This window comes from Mus caroli, unplaced genomic scaffold (assembly GCF_978045245.1).
Source record: "Mus caroli unplaced genomic scaffold, Mus_caroli_1 scaffold_5, whole genome shotgun sequence".
NCBI classification, from domain to species: domain Eukaryota; kingdom Metazoa; phylum Chordata; class Mammalia; order Rodentia; family Muridae; genus Mus; species Mus caroli.
Window position 1 is genome coordinate 65,104,320 of NW_028227260.1, and position 13,714 is coordinate 65,118,033.

The 13,714-nt window shown below is 42.7% G+C and overlaps 1 protein-coding gene across 1 annotated transcript; it reads right to left on the reverse strand.

Annotated features, from left to right (window-relative positions):
• Positions 1-12,317: 12,317 nt before the first annotated feature.
• On the reverse strand, positions 12,318-13,358 carry Zcchc13 (zinc finger CCHC-type containing 13). Its single transcript, XM_021153773.3, has one exon. It carries the CDS (start codon positions 13,265-13,267, stop codon positions 12,755-12,757), a length of 513 nt encoding a protein of 170 aa, XP_021009432.1. The 5' UTR covers positions 13,268-13,358; the 3' UTR covers positions 12,318-12,754.
• Between the last annotated feature and the right edge of the window lie 356 nt (positions 13,359-13,714).

The window sequence follows — 13,714 nt, forward strand, 5'->3', positions numbered from 1 at the left end:
TGTCCTGGAACTCACTCTATAGACCAGGTTGGCCTCGAACTCAGAAATCTGCCTGTCTCTGCCTCCCAAGTGCTGGGATTAAAGGCGTACGCCACTACTGCCAGGCCAGGCCCCATATCTTAGCAGATGCCCACCCACCTCCCACCCCCACCCCAACCTTAGCACAATGGACTCTAGAAAGTAGCACTCAGATTGTAAAATTCAGCATGTAGACAGCACCACCTACCCAAAACAAACAAACAAACAAACAAAAAACAAACAGACAGACAAAAAAGCAAAGTCTTAATCCATCAAAGTCCATAGTTCTGGGCAAGTCTCTAAATGCACTAACCTTGCCTTTGGGCATCAATAGTTTGGCTTCTGGCTAACTGTTCATATTAACTGAAGTATATCAACCCAGGGCATTGTTTTTGGATTTTAAAAGCTCACTCCGAGTAATGATGGTGCTACAGTGGGCTCTCAAACACACAGTGTAGTGGCTAGTTAGCTACTAAAGACTTTCTATTACCTTAATCTCATGTACAATTAGTCTTCTCTGGTGGCTACCCCACCATACCCCCAAGGTTATGTGTTGAAGCCTATTAGAAAGTTCGCTTACCTGCAGTGCCTGGCTCATGAGGTCAGTTGGAAAAACCAGGTGCTGAGGGCTACCCTGGAGAAGAAGATCCACTCCTGGAAACAGCAGCTGGCAAGGCTACAGTAACAGGCAGAAAAGAACGTGGAGAAGAAAATCAGACAGTTCACAGATGGCTCAAACCCAACCACTGCTGGTGTGAGCCCGATAGATAGACTGAGTTTAAAAGAAGAAAAAAAAGAAGATAAAAAGGGAAATTGGGGGCTGGTGAGATGGCTCAGCCGGTTAAGAGCACTGACTCATCTTCCGAAGGTCCTGAGTTCAAATCCCAGCAACCACATGGTGGCTCACAACCATCTGTAATGAGATCTGACACCCTCTTCTCGGGTGTCTGAAGACAGTGACAGTGTACTCACATACATAAAATAAAAATAAATCTTAAAAACAAACAAACAAACAAAACCCAAGGTGTCACATAGCCCAAGGATGGCTTGTGGTTAGTTTTTCCAGTATTACATGTGTCCTCTTATCCTATAATGAACTGCTACATAACTGGGGACAATTTGATGGCAGGAAACAGAACCTCAACTTATCCAAGAAGAAGAATAACTAATAAATAAGACCTAGCAATGTATTCGATCAGGTAATACCACAATAAAGATCCAAGGGGCAGCTGCAATTAAGAAATACTCTCAGGGCCCTACTCTGCCTCCCTCAGCTTATCAGCCTCAAATCCATCAAACAATGGCAAGAATTCCTTGCTTTCCAACAGCTAACAGTTGAAGAGCTTTGTGAAGACTGGTTACAAACCTAGGTTAGATAATGAGTTAGTGACTGGAGGCTGGAGAGATGGCTCAGCTGGTTAAGAGCACTGACTGTTCTTCTAGAGGTCCTGAGTTCAAATCTCAGCAACCACATGGTGGCTCACAACCATCTGTAATGGAATCCAATGCTTTCTTCTGGTGTGTTTGAAGACAGCTACAGTGTACTCACAAACATAAAAATAAATAAATTATCTTTTTTTAAAAGCTAGTGAGCAGTTTAACATGTCTTTTTACTCATTTTAAGCAGTCCTAGTGTAAGGCCAGGCAAGCAGAATGCTATTTGGAAAACTAAGGCAGCACCTTAATTTTGCAGTCAGTATGTGCAATTTAGTGCGAATTCATCTCAAAATAAAAGGGGCTTCAGGGTGTAGCTCAGGGGTAAATCACTTGTTTGGCATGTAGGAGCCATGTAGGGCATAAGCTTCAGCACTCCTCTACTGAATCAACTGTATTGTTTCTCAGTTCCTTTGTTTGTTTGCTGTTCTAGAATCTGACCCCAGGTACCCTGCTTTAATCCCAGCACTCCAGAAGAGACAGGCAGATATCTGTGAGTTCGAGGCCAGCCAGGTCTACAAATCGAGTTCTAGGACAGCCAGGGCTACACAGAGAAACCTCATCGCAAAAACAAAGCAAAAGAAAACAAAAAAACAACACCAACAAAAGATGAAAGAAAGAAAGAAAGAAAGAAAGAAAGAAAGAAAGAAAGAAAGAAAGAAAGAAAGAAAGAAAGAAAGGAAGGAAGGAAGGAAGGAAGGAAGGAAGGAAGGAAAGAAATTGAACCTAGGACCTGATGCTCAACGTGCTCTGCCACTGAACTACACTGTCGGTTCTAATTTTATAACTCTACTTCATTATTTGTTGGCTTGGGTTTTTTGTTTGTTTGTTTTTTTGTTTTTCTGTTTGAGACAGGGTCCTGCTTTACAGTCCAGATTGACCTCTAACCCCAAAGCCCACGTGCTGGAATTGCAGATATGATCTAAGAGGCCCAGCTATATGTTTTTGATTTACCATACAAATGAGAGATGGAATAGGAAGTTTTACCACTTTTACTCTTTCTGTCGTTATTAAGTATTTCTACTACTAAGGTACATTTGTTAGAACTAATGAACCGATATTCATGTATTAAAGCTCAAGGATTTTGTTTTTGTTTTTATTTGTTTGCTTTGCTTTGTTTTAGTTTGAGACAAGGTCTCAATGTATAGCCCAGGCTATCCTGGAACTTTCTCTGTAGACCAGGCTGGCCTCAAACTCAAGAGATCCTCCTGCCTCTGCCTCTCAAGTGCTGGGACCAGGCCCTTTTCTGCTCTAGTAACTTAGGCAGTACATGGTTACATTTGTTTGTTTGTTTTGATGGTTTGCTTTTGAACTCTCAATCATAAAGTTATTTTTATTGCTACTTTGTAACTGTAATTTTACTTTATGAGTCCTAATGTAAGTATTTTTGGAGATAGAGGTTTGTTGAAAGAGTTGCTCCCTACAGGTTGAGAAGCGCTGTTCTAGGCTGTCTGTTAGAACTGGTGCTTTTTGAGCTGGAGAGATGGCTCCGGGGTTGAGAGCACTGATTGCTCTTCCAGAGGTCCTGAGTTCAAATCCCAGCAACCACATGGTGGCTTACAACCATCTGTGATGAGATCTGATGATGCCCTCTTCTGCTATATCTGAGGACAGCTACAGTGTACTCATATATAATAGATGACTCTTTAAAAAAAAAAAAAAGCCGGGCGGTGGTGGCGCACGACTCGCACACCTTTAATCCCAGCACTTGGGAGCAAATTTCTGAGTTCGAGGCCAGCCTGGTCTACAAAGTGAGTTCCAGGACAGCCAGGGCTATACAGAGAAACCCTGTCTCAAAAAAAACAAAAACAAAAAACAAACAAAGAAACAAAAAAGAACTGGTTCTTTTCGCATGATTGGACTAGGATTTTAGATTCATCACATCTTCTCATGAACACATGCAATTGGCCTTCAGTATTCCTAGTTTCTGCATCCAGAGACTCAAACAAGTTAAAAACACTTGAATAAAACTTGCATTTGGATTGATCATAGATAGTTTAAAATTTTGTAACTGTTCCTCAATAATATAGTAAAACAATCATTTACCTAGAATTTCCAATGTACTAGTTATTGTAAGTAACCTATAAATGATGTAAAGATAGAGGGAAGCTGGGAATGGTAGGTAACATATGCCTGTGATCTAAGCCAGGAGTTTAAGTCCAGGCTCATCTCTGTTTCCAGCTCCAGGCAATCTTGGGCTACATGAGACCCTCAATAAAAAGAAGACAAAAAAACAAAAACTAAACACACACAGAGAGACAGAGAGAGAAAGAGAGAGAGAGAGAGAGAGAGCCGGGTGTGGTGGCCCAGAACTTGGGAAGCAGAAGCAGGAGGCGCTCTGTGAGTTCGAGGTCAGCCTGGTTTATAGAATGAGTTTCAGGACAGCCAAAGCTACACAGAGAGACCGTGTCTCCAAAAAGTAAAATCCAAAAACCAAAATAAAAAAGTAAAAATAAAACAAACAAACACACCCACACAAACACACCCACACAAACAAACAAAGAAAAACAGAAAACCAAAACAAAGTAAACGAACAAACCAAAAATAAATAAATAAATAAATAAATAAATAAATAAATAAATAAATAAATACAAAAGACAGGTAGGTCTTCTTCCTCAACGTCCTGGGAAATAGATTAAACTACAAATTTAGATGAGGAAATAGATGAAGGAATGAAGTGTTAGAGAAGTGGACGAGCCTGTGTAAGACCCTGCTTTAATCATCCACAGTACCAAACATAAAAGGGACGTTGAGACAGGAGGACTGCTTTTGAATTGGAGACCAACCTGGACTATGTAGGAGCTCCAGGCCAGTGAGAGATATCCAGCAAAACCCTGTGGCAAAAGCAAAATAAAATAAATAACAAACAAACAGTAAGACAGAACCACAACATTGATTCCATCTTTTTTTTTTAAGATTTATTTATTATAAATAAGTACACTGTAGCTGGCTTCAGATGCACCAGAAGAGGGTATCAGATTTCATTACAGATGGTTGTGAGCCCCCATGTGGTTGCTGGGATTGGAACTCAGGACCTTTGAAAGTGCAGTCAGTGCTCTTACCCACTGAGCCATCTCACCAGCCCCATTGATTCCATCTTAAAGGGGCACAGGATAAGTTGGACAAGTATTTTTAATTATCTAATCCCTTTCGACTACATTTCTTTGCTCATAACTCCTTATAATAAGTTGAGTCCAATGGATCCACCTATTCCTAATGGGTAACTGTTTGAAACCAATTTGTGATTTTGAGCTACGAAGTCACATTCCACTCAACATAGGTCTTAACATGCCATGGATATGAGCCAAAACAATATGAGAGGAACAGAATTTGAAATAGCCTTTCCTGGATGCAGTAGCAGCGGAGTCTTAGGACAGAGGCTGCTTTCAGGGTTTCTAACAGGTCAGGTCTAAACACCTGCTCCAGAGAAAACAAACAAAAATAATGGTGAAAAAGTGAGGGAAGGATTTTAATTAAAATAGCCATTTTGCCAAGACAGAAATTAAGCATTGGGCCATTTGTGATTTGGTTACATTGTGGTCTGGTTGATCATTACATTAGTTTGGATTCTGCCAGGCGGCCACGGAGAAGTCCTTATCACCCTATTATTTTAGGGACAATGTAATTTCCTTGAAATGATTGCTTCTGTTTAGGGGGTGATTTAATTATGGAGTGATCTGTGCTCTTCCTGGAATCCAAGGCAGTTGCACTCCTTTAAGACAAGGAGTGGAGATTTTCAGGGCTTGCCTTTTAGAGAACTTGGAACAGAGCATGGTAAAAGCTGATAGTATATCGACCTCACCTTTGTGCCTTCAGCCTTGAAGTGGAATGTGTAGGTTAGGTTAGGGATTTACCAGTTTTTAAACAGGCTTCGATTGATTAACATGTCCATGTGCTTCGTTATGGGTGTCTGAAAGAAAACAGGTAGATTTTTTAAAATGATAAAGCAGAGAAGTCCACGTGAGGAATGTAGTGTTGTTTAATAAATAGTGTTGTTAAAAGTGTGCTTATTTATTTGTTCTACTAGTATGAATGCTTATGAATAAATGTTTAGAAAACTCATACATGATGAGTTTCTCTCTCTTTCTCTCTCTCTCTCTCTCTCTCTCTCTCTCTCTCTCTCTCTCTCTCTCCCTCCCTCCCTCCTTCCCTCCCTCTCTCTTTCCCTTCCCTCTCTCTTTCCCTTCCCTCTCTCTCCTCTACAGAGTCTGAATGAGCTGACAGTCCAAAACAGCCCTGGATTTTAGAATTAATGACCAGAAAACAAACGAGGGGAAGGGTTTGGTTTTCTTAACTGGCATTTCTTGTCAAAATGATGAAAATATGGCCCTTTACAAGGCTTTCCAAAATCCAGGCCTGGCCTCTGCAAGTAAAGTAGCACATTTAGGAGGCAAAAAGGAACGGCTTCCATTTCACACTCTAGGTATAGTCTTTAGTCACTTATATATAAAAGCTGTCATGCTCATTCAAAATTCTAGGCCAGGCCCTGCAGAGGCACAGGGAGACTTTCACTCACATGTAATTGCTACTATTTCCATTTTAGCTATAACTATTGCCTGCCTTACCAAGTATAGTGAAGCAGACAGCAATTATAAACAACCTAAGGAACAGAGAGCTTTGGACCTTGTGATAGTCTAAGTAGCAGTCTTAGGATCTCTCTGTACAGTTGTCTCTTATTCCAGCAGCCTTTGGAGGCCAGGCAATTCCCCTGTGGACCAGAGCCCATCTCCACTCCAAGACTTGTTGATCAGTTGCTACCCTTCCCTGTCCCTGGTTTGGGGAAGGGGGCTCTGCCCATGTGAGTATAGGGGTAGGGAGAGCCCTTCTGTGAACAACTATGACAGGCAGGTTTTCTCCCAAAAGTTCTCAGAAATGGTCAAATTAAAATGTAGGTTTGGGTGGACAAAAGAGATAAGGACACCCCCCCCAAAAGGAGCCATGAGTATAGTTCCAGCTCACCTCCTGTTCTGTGGCTTCCTCCCAGCCTCAGGAAGACTTGGCCCGGGTCCATGGGGAGTCCAATGGGGATCCAGTAACACCTGGGCCCAAGACAAGCAAGCGGAGGTCACTAAAGCCCACTTCTAGGTGTTTACAGACTAGAGTAGGAGCTGGAAATGCCCAATGCGGCCTGTAGCCCACAGTCCTTGCATTTCCCTGGATTTGGGTCCTCAGGAACAGGAAGTAGGGCCTGCTTGTCCCCATACCACTGCTTTCTTTCCCCAAACCACCAGATCTTTCTGGTAGCCAGGCATATATTTGCCTCCCCCTGCCACCTCCCCACAAAGACACACACACACACACACACACAGAGTAGCAGCAGTCAAAACAAAGGGGCCCTTATAAGAGTGTCTCATCTATACTTACAGAATTCACGTCAGACCCAACACCTAGCCCTATGCTTGGCCAGTGTACATATAGGGGTGTGTGTGTGTGTGTGTGTGTGTGTGTGTGTGTGTGTGTGTGTGTGTGTGTGTGTGTTGTGTCTCCAATGGCTGCTTTCCGGAACCCCCAAAGCAGCATAAATTGAGTTTAGGATGGACACAGAAATTTGGAGAGAGGAAGCAACTAATCAACAATGGACTAGAGATGGGACCTTGTCCACAGAGCATTGCCTGGGCTCTACAGCAGAAGTCTAAGGGGGAAAGCTTAGGGAGGAATGCCTGGGCAAAGGCCCTCATTACTTAAGAAACAAGTCCTGACTTCAAAGTGAGCTCCCCAGTGTCCTTAGTATCTCTCACCTGAAGTAGTGAGGCTCTGTTTCCCTACTGGGGTCCACACTTGCTAACTGCCTAAGCTCAGATCAGCAGCTGCATATCCTGTTTCTTCCCTGCATTTAGGCTCAAACTAATTCACTGCTTTCCTTTGTTGTTACCTTTTTGTTTGAGCTTAAGTTGGGGAGTGGGGGGCTGGGAGGGGGGGTGAGGGGGGTAGTCTTACTTAGCCCAGAATAGGATGACAAACTGTCTTGCCTCCACTTCTCAAGTACTAATGATCCTGAAGTGATGTGTCATTGTCATCCTGGCAGCTTTTGCTCTTTTTCATTCTTCTTTCTATAACCTTCAGCCTCCCCCACCCCATGCCACCCTCAGTTTTGGATGGATTCTAGAAGCGCTGGTGGGAAAAATTATTCTTATTTTTCTGCATTGTTTTAATTGTACTTAACCTTTTCCATCTAAAGTTGTGTAGCATGATGATTTAAAATGTGAAAATAGAGGGTCTTTAAAACCCTGCATGAAAGGATGGATGATAGGGTGCTTCCTAGCTTGTATGAGACCCTGGGTTCATACTCAATACCACCAAAACGGGGGGGGGGGGGGTGGTGCTTCAAAAGCATGTCATGTCAATGAAGCTACATCCAGGGCCTGTGTTTTCATCTATTACAATGATGGTAATACATAACAATCTCCAGACTAGGCAGGAGCTAGACAAAGTAAATGTTTAAAAGACTACTGAGAGCATATGACCAGGTGGTTTAGTAGGGAAAGGTGCTTGTCACCAAGGTTGATGGTCTGAGTTTGATCCCCAGGACCCACATGGTAGGTAGAGGACCACCTCACACTAGATTCATCTAGTCTCCACAGGAGTGTTATGGGGTTCTCTCTCCCTCTCTCTCCTCTCTTCCTCCTCCCTCCCCCTCCTTCCCTTCCCTCCCCCATCCCTCTCCCTCACCCCTTTCTGTGTTTCTCAAAATAAATGAATTAATACTCATCCATGGCTATTGCATACATAAACCCAAGGCAGCTGTGGTTGCCTGTACAAGATCAAACCAACCTAAATTCCATCAGGGAAGGAGAGGCTGTTGCAAGCTTGTCTGTAGAGGAGTAGCTGTTGGCAGTTAATTAGTTGATTAATTGTGGAGAGAGGGAGAGTCGTTTTTTCTTTGGAGTTATGGCTGCTGGTAGATTACCCATGCCCTAGTGAATGCTACCACACCCATGCATCCTACGCAAAGCACTTACTGAACACAAGGGATTATTAATAAGAAAAAGAAAACATAAATTTGGGAGACTGGTTGGAGGGTCCTGGGGGTTAGACATGATCAAAATACATGTGGTTTAAAATAATGAAATAGTACTACACAGTTGTAATAATGCTTTAAATGTTGTCTGGGACTCTTGGAATATCGCAGTTGAGTCGTAGGGGCAGGGATTACTAACATGCCCTATGAATTTGTCTATAAGAGTACTGTAGTTCACTCCTGCAGCTTCAGGCTTCTCCAGAGGAGCATGTGCTTGTAGCCTCCTAATCTTCTTTCCAAAGAGAGTGAAAATAAGTATTTTATGAGACATGTTCTCCTTTTTGATTTGTTTATTTAGGACAGGGCCTCATGTAGCCCTGACTGACTACAGCTCACTGTGTAGCCCAAGGTGGCCTTAAATTCCTAATCCTACTGCTTTTACTGATTTTCCATTCAGAGAATTGAGATTAAGGACTTGCAGCATGTCCCCCATGTCTCCCTCCCCCCCAGGGCCTCAGGAATGTTAAAACCTAGGGTCTAAACCTAGGGCCCCAGGAGTGCTAAGGCAGCACTCCCCACCACTCTGCCTCCTCAGCTGTCCCCTTTGTCAATGTGGGCATCTAATTCAGAAACTCTGTAAAGCAATGTGCAGGTTAAATAACATGCTTGTGAGCCCGCGTTTCTGTCTTCTGGCATAGGAATACTGATGAGACAAAATAAGGATGTTCTTCTTCTAAGTAGAAAGAATTACCTAAGAGAAGAAATAAAGGAGTCTAACCTTGAATGAGCCTTGATAAAGTGTAAGATCTTTTTTTTCCTGTTCAACTCTGACTCTCTTGATCACTGGAGAAATAAAATTCCAGACGATTTGAAGGGATGCAAATGCAGAATCCAGGGCTGGGTACATAGCTCAGTGATAATGCCTAGAATGATGTATAGACCCTAGAGTTGAAACGAATGTGGTTTTCAGTGTAAAAATGAGTTGCATTTCTTGAGGACTTGGGTTTACAGGACAAAAAAGAATTATAAAAGCTCACTAATCCTTTTGTTATAAACTCAGTCATAGTCAAGGTTTGTCATAAGGTATTCATTGTTAACTGTCCATTGGGGGGGGTGTGCTATTGTTGCTGTTGTTTGTTTTCTACTGCTGAGGGTGGAATACAAATTACATGTTTTTATGTCAATGAAAGTGTGCTTTTCAGAAAACTCCTGATTGTAAATATTATTTTGATCTCTGAAGTATATTTTTTTGGAATCACGTGGTTAATTTTATTAGAGGGAGGGAAGGAGCAACAACAGCAAAACACCTCAGGGCAGGCAAGCTGTGAAAGTTCAGCAGGTACCTGGAGAATGGAGAGAAAGAAGGTGGAGTGGGGGAGCCACTGGAGAGCCAACTGAAGGCAGGCGGTGAAGACACTAAACATGACAGGACACTGTGAAGAAAAGCATGCTTTAAAAGGGAAGTGAAGGAAAAGTTACCCTTAAAAGTGAGTAGATGAAGAAATAGAAGTAGAGGAAGAGGTAGAGAATGAGGAAGAGGAAGTAGAGGAAGAGGAGGAGAAGAAGGGGAAGAAGAGGAAGGGGAAGAGGAAGGGAAATAGGAGGAAGAGGTAGAGCAAGAGGAAGTAGAGGAAGAGGAAGAAGTAGAGAAAGGAGGAAGAGGAAGGGCAAGAGGAGGAAGAGGAGGAGCAGGAGGAAGAGGAACAGGAGGAGAAGAAGGCGGCAGCTGGTGAGATGTCTCAGCAGTTAAGAGCACTGACTATACCAGGCGATGGTGGCACACGCCTTTAATCCCAGTACTTGGGAGGCAGAGGCAGGTGGATTTCTGAGTTCGAGGCCAGCCTGCTTTACAGAGCCAGTTCCAGGACAGCCAGGACTACACAGAGAAACCCTGTCTCAAAAGAAAAGAAGAAAAAGAAGAAGAAGAAAAAAGGAAAAAACAAAAACAAAAAACAAAATAAACAAAAAAAGAGCACTGACTGCTCTTCCAGAGGTCCTGAGTTCAATTCCTAGCAGCCACAGGGTTGCTCACAACCATCTGAATCATCTGCAGTGGGATACAATACCCTCTTCTGGTGTGTCTGACAGCTATAGTATGAAGATGATCTACAGTGTACTAATATACATAAAATAAGTAAATAAATCTTTTAAAAAACTAGTAAATGCCGGGTGTGGCGGCACACCCATTTAATCCCAGCACTTGGGAGGCAGAAGCAGGCAGATTTCTGAGTTCAAGGCCAGCCTGGTCTACAAAGTGAGTTACAGGACAGCCAGGGCTATAGAGAAACCCTGTCTCACCCACCCCCAAAAAAGCGAGTAAACATGTCTCTACATGGCTGCAGTCTGTAAGATTCTGCCTTCTGAAGAATTTTTCAATATTTTAAAAGCTTCAAACTATACTTAATGATTATATTTTCTTTTGTATGTAAAACTGTATAAATCCAAACTGTATCATCAATATCTGTAAGACCATTATATGCTGTTATAGGTTTTTGTTTAGGGACTAAATAGATGACTCAACAATAAAGCCCACTTGCTCCTCTTGTAGAAGGTGTTTCTAAAGACCCATGTTGGGCACTTCTCAACCATCTGCAAATGGCAGCTCCAGAACTCTGAAGGCACCTGCAATCATATACACCACATACACATACATAATTCATATTTTAAGAAATATTTTTTAAGAAGTAGAGCTGGAAAGGTGGCTCAGTGCTTATGAATACCTGCTGTTCTTCCTGAGGACCCAGATCGATTCCAACCCCTGGCCCCATACATGGCAGCTCACAACCACCTGTAACTCCAGCTCTAGGTGATCTCATGTCCTCTTCTGGCTTCCATGGCCACTTCATGCATGTGACACACAGACATACATCCAAGTGAAACAACATAAAATAGAAAATAAATAAATCATTTAAGTTATATAAAATAAAAGAATTTTGATGCTTCTACCTTTCTCAAAATGATTCATATACATTATACCTATTTGTGTGGTTTATAACTGAATGTACACTGTGTGAAATGTAAGAGGTTTATAATTTCTAGTTCCTGGTAGGCATGATAGCACATACCTCTAATCCCAGCATTTAGGAGGCCAAAGCAGGAGAATCACTGAGTTAAAGGTCAGTCTGGTCTATGTAGCAAGTTCCAGGACAGCCAGGGCTACACAGAAAGATCCTGTCTCAAAAAAAAAAAAAAAAGGAAAAAATTGGGTTCTTCTTATTAGTATTATAAGTATTTTCGTTTCTATTATGAGTAGTTTGTATGCGGTGTGGCACGTGCCTGTAAGAAGACAGTTTTGTGGAGTTGGTTCTTTACTTTCTCCTTTAGGTAGGTTTCAGGAACCAGACAAGTGGTCAAGCTCACACCACCAGGTAGCAAGCAAGTGCTTTTACCTGCTGAGCGGGGCCAGTTTCCTTTCACTGGCCTAAGATGGCTTTCAATATTATTTAAAAGTTAACAAGATCAGAGCTGAGTGTGGTGTTTCATACCTGTAATCTCAGCATTTGGGGCACTAAGACACAGAGAGATGTATTTTTCAGGGGGTCAATTCTGCGATAACATGAGCTCTTTTTTTTTTCTTCCTGAGACAGGGTTTCTCTGTGTAGCCCTGGCTGTCCTGGAACTCACTCTGTAGACCAGGCTGGCCTCGAACTCAGAAACCCACCACCCTACCTCTGCCTCCCGAATGCTGGGATTAAAGGCATGCGCCACCACACCCGGCATGAGCTCTTGATAAAGTAAAAAAATCCCTTAAAATAAAACCAACCAACCAAAAAGCTGAAAAAAATGAAATAATCTAAAAGTTATCAATATAATAAAACTAAATATAAAAAGTTATCAAAGTCATCAATGTTTTCAGAAACACTTTTATTTGCTCTAAAAGTCTCTGAAGAAATGTTACTTCCTCAAAATGTTCTTGCCCCCACCACCGAGGAAGTGGTTTCTCTTTGCGTTGTAGTTGGCTGTCTCTCGATTCAAAGCAGTTTATCTCTATCTGACATACATATATATTATTTGTTAGTAAATTCAAAGACGATGTTCCAAGCTTGATGTAATTTGTCACTATCAATTTCTAATTTAGTGTGTCAAAACGAACCGTACTCAAAGGACCCACTAGTGTCCAATTCAAAAATGGCTGTGCCCTATCTGAATTTCCTCATGGCAACCAAATAGCATATTGATTATAACATTTTTGACGTTTCCCCCACTAGTCATTTCTTGCTTTGAGATGATAATTATAATGGTATAGGAGTAGCTTCCATCTATCACGTTTTTGCAAAGAAATGTTAGAAACAGCTAAGTTTCTAACTAAGTAGTAAAGGATAGATAGGATTAAGGGGGGGGGTACTAAGCGGTAGCCTCAATAGGGCATTCCCGGGCCAGATGTCCAGACTCCCCACAGCGGTAGCAGCTGACTTCGCTCGGCTTGCTGCAGTTCACCGCCATGTGGCCATTCTCACCACATCTGTAGCACTTAATTTGGGTACAATCTTTCTGGATGTGCCCAAATTCACCACAAGTGTAGCATTTCTGTTCTTCTTGACGGTTGCAGTCCCGAGCCAGATGACCAGGTTGGCTGCAGATGTAACAGCACTGCTCCCTCTCTCTTTTAGCCTGGGTACAGTCCTTAGCTATGTGGCCTCTTCTCCCGCAGTTGTAGCAGGTGTCCTGGAGAAGATCACAGTCCTTGGCGTAGTGACCGGTTTCACCACACCGATAACAAACATCGGACTGGTTGGCGGTGCTGCACTGGGGACCTCTGGTACGACCTCTTGCTGTTCGCCCTCGGGTTCCTCCCTTAGGACACTCCCGGGCCCAGTGGCCAGAGTGTCCACACTTGAAGCAACTTTTACTGCTCATGGGTACGGTGAGATCTTCCTGTGAGCAGGCCCACACACACCGACTGCCACGGGCCCCGAGGCTACCCGCCTAGGATGACTTAGATGGAAATGGTCACTTTTCCTGGCAAGCCTCTGTGACATTCATGAGCTTTGCACACGGCCTCAATGGCCACGTACATCACAAAGCCTTTGGGCTTTTTTTTTTTTTTTAAAGTTTTTTTCAAGACAGGGTTTCTCTGTATAGCCCTGTCTGCCCTGGAACTCACTTTGTAGACCAGACTGGCCTCAAACTCAGAAATCCGTCTGCCTCTGCCTCCCAAGTGCTGGGATTAAAGTCATGTGCCACCACTGCACGGCACTTTTCTATTTTATTTTAATTTAGTTTAGTTTAGGTTGGTTTAGTTTTAGTTTTCCCAGACATCCCGATATCATCTCACCACCTACTCCAGCCTTGTCTTGAACTCAA

Bases quoted from the DNA above. Each gene is read 5' to 3' on its own strand.
- Zcchc13 (XM_021153773.3), bottom strand. From the start codon at position 13,267: ATGAGCAGTAAAAGTTGCTTCAAGTGTGGACACTCTGGCCACTGGGCC.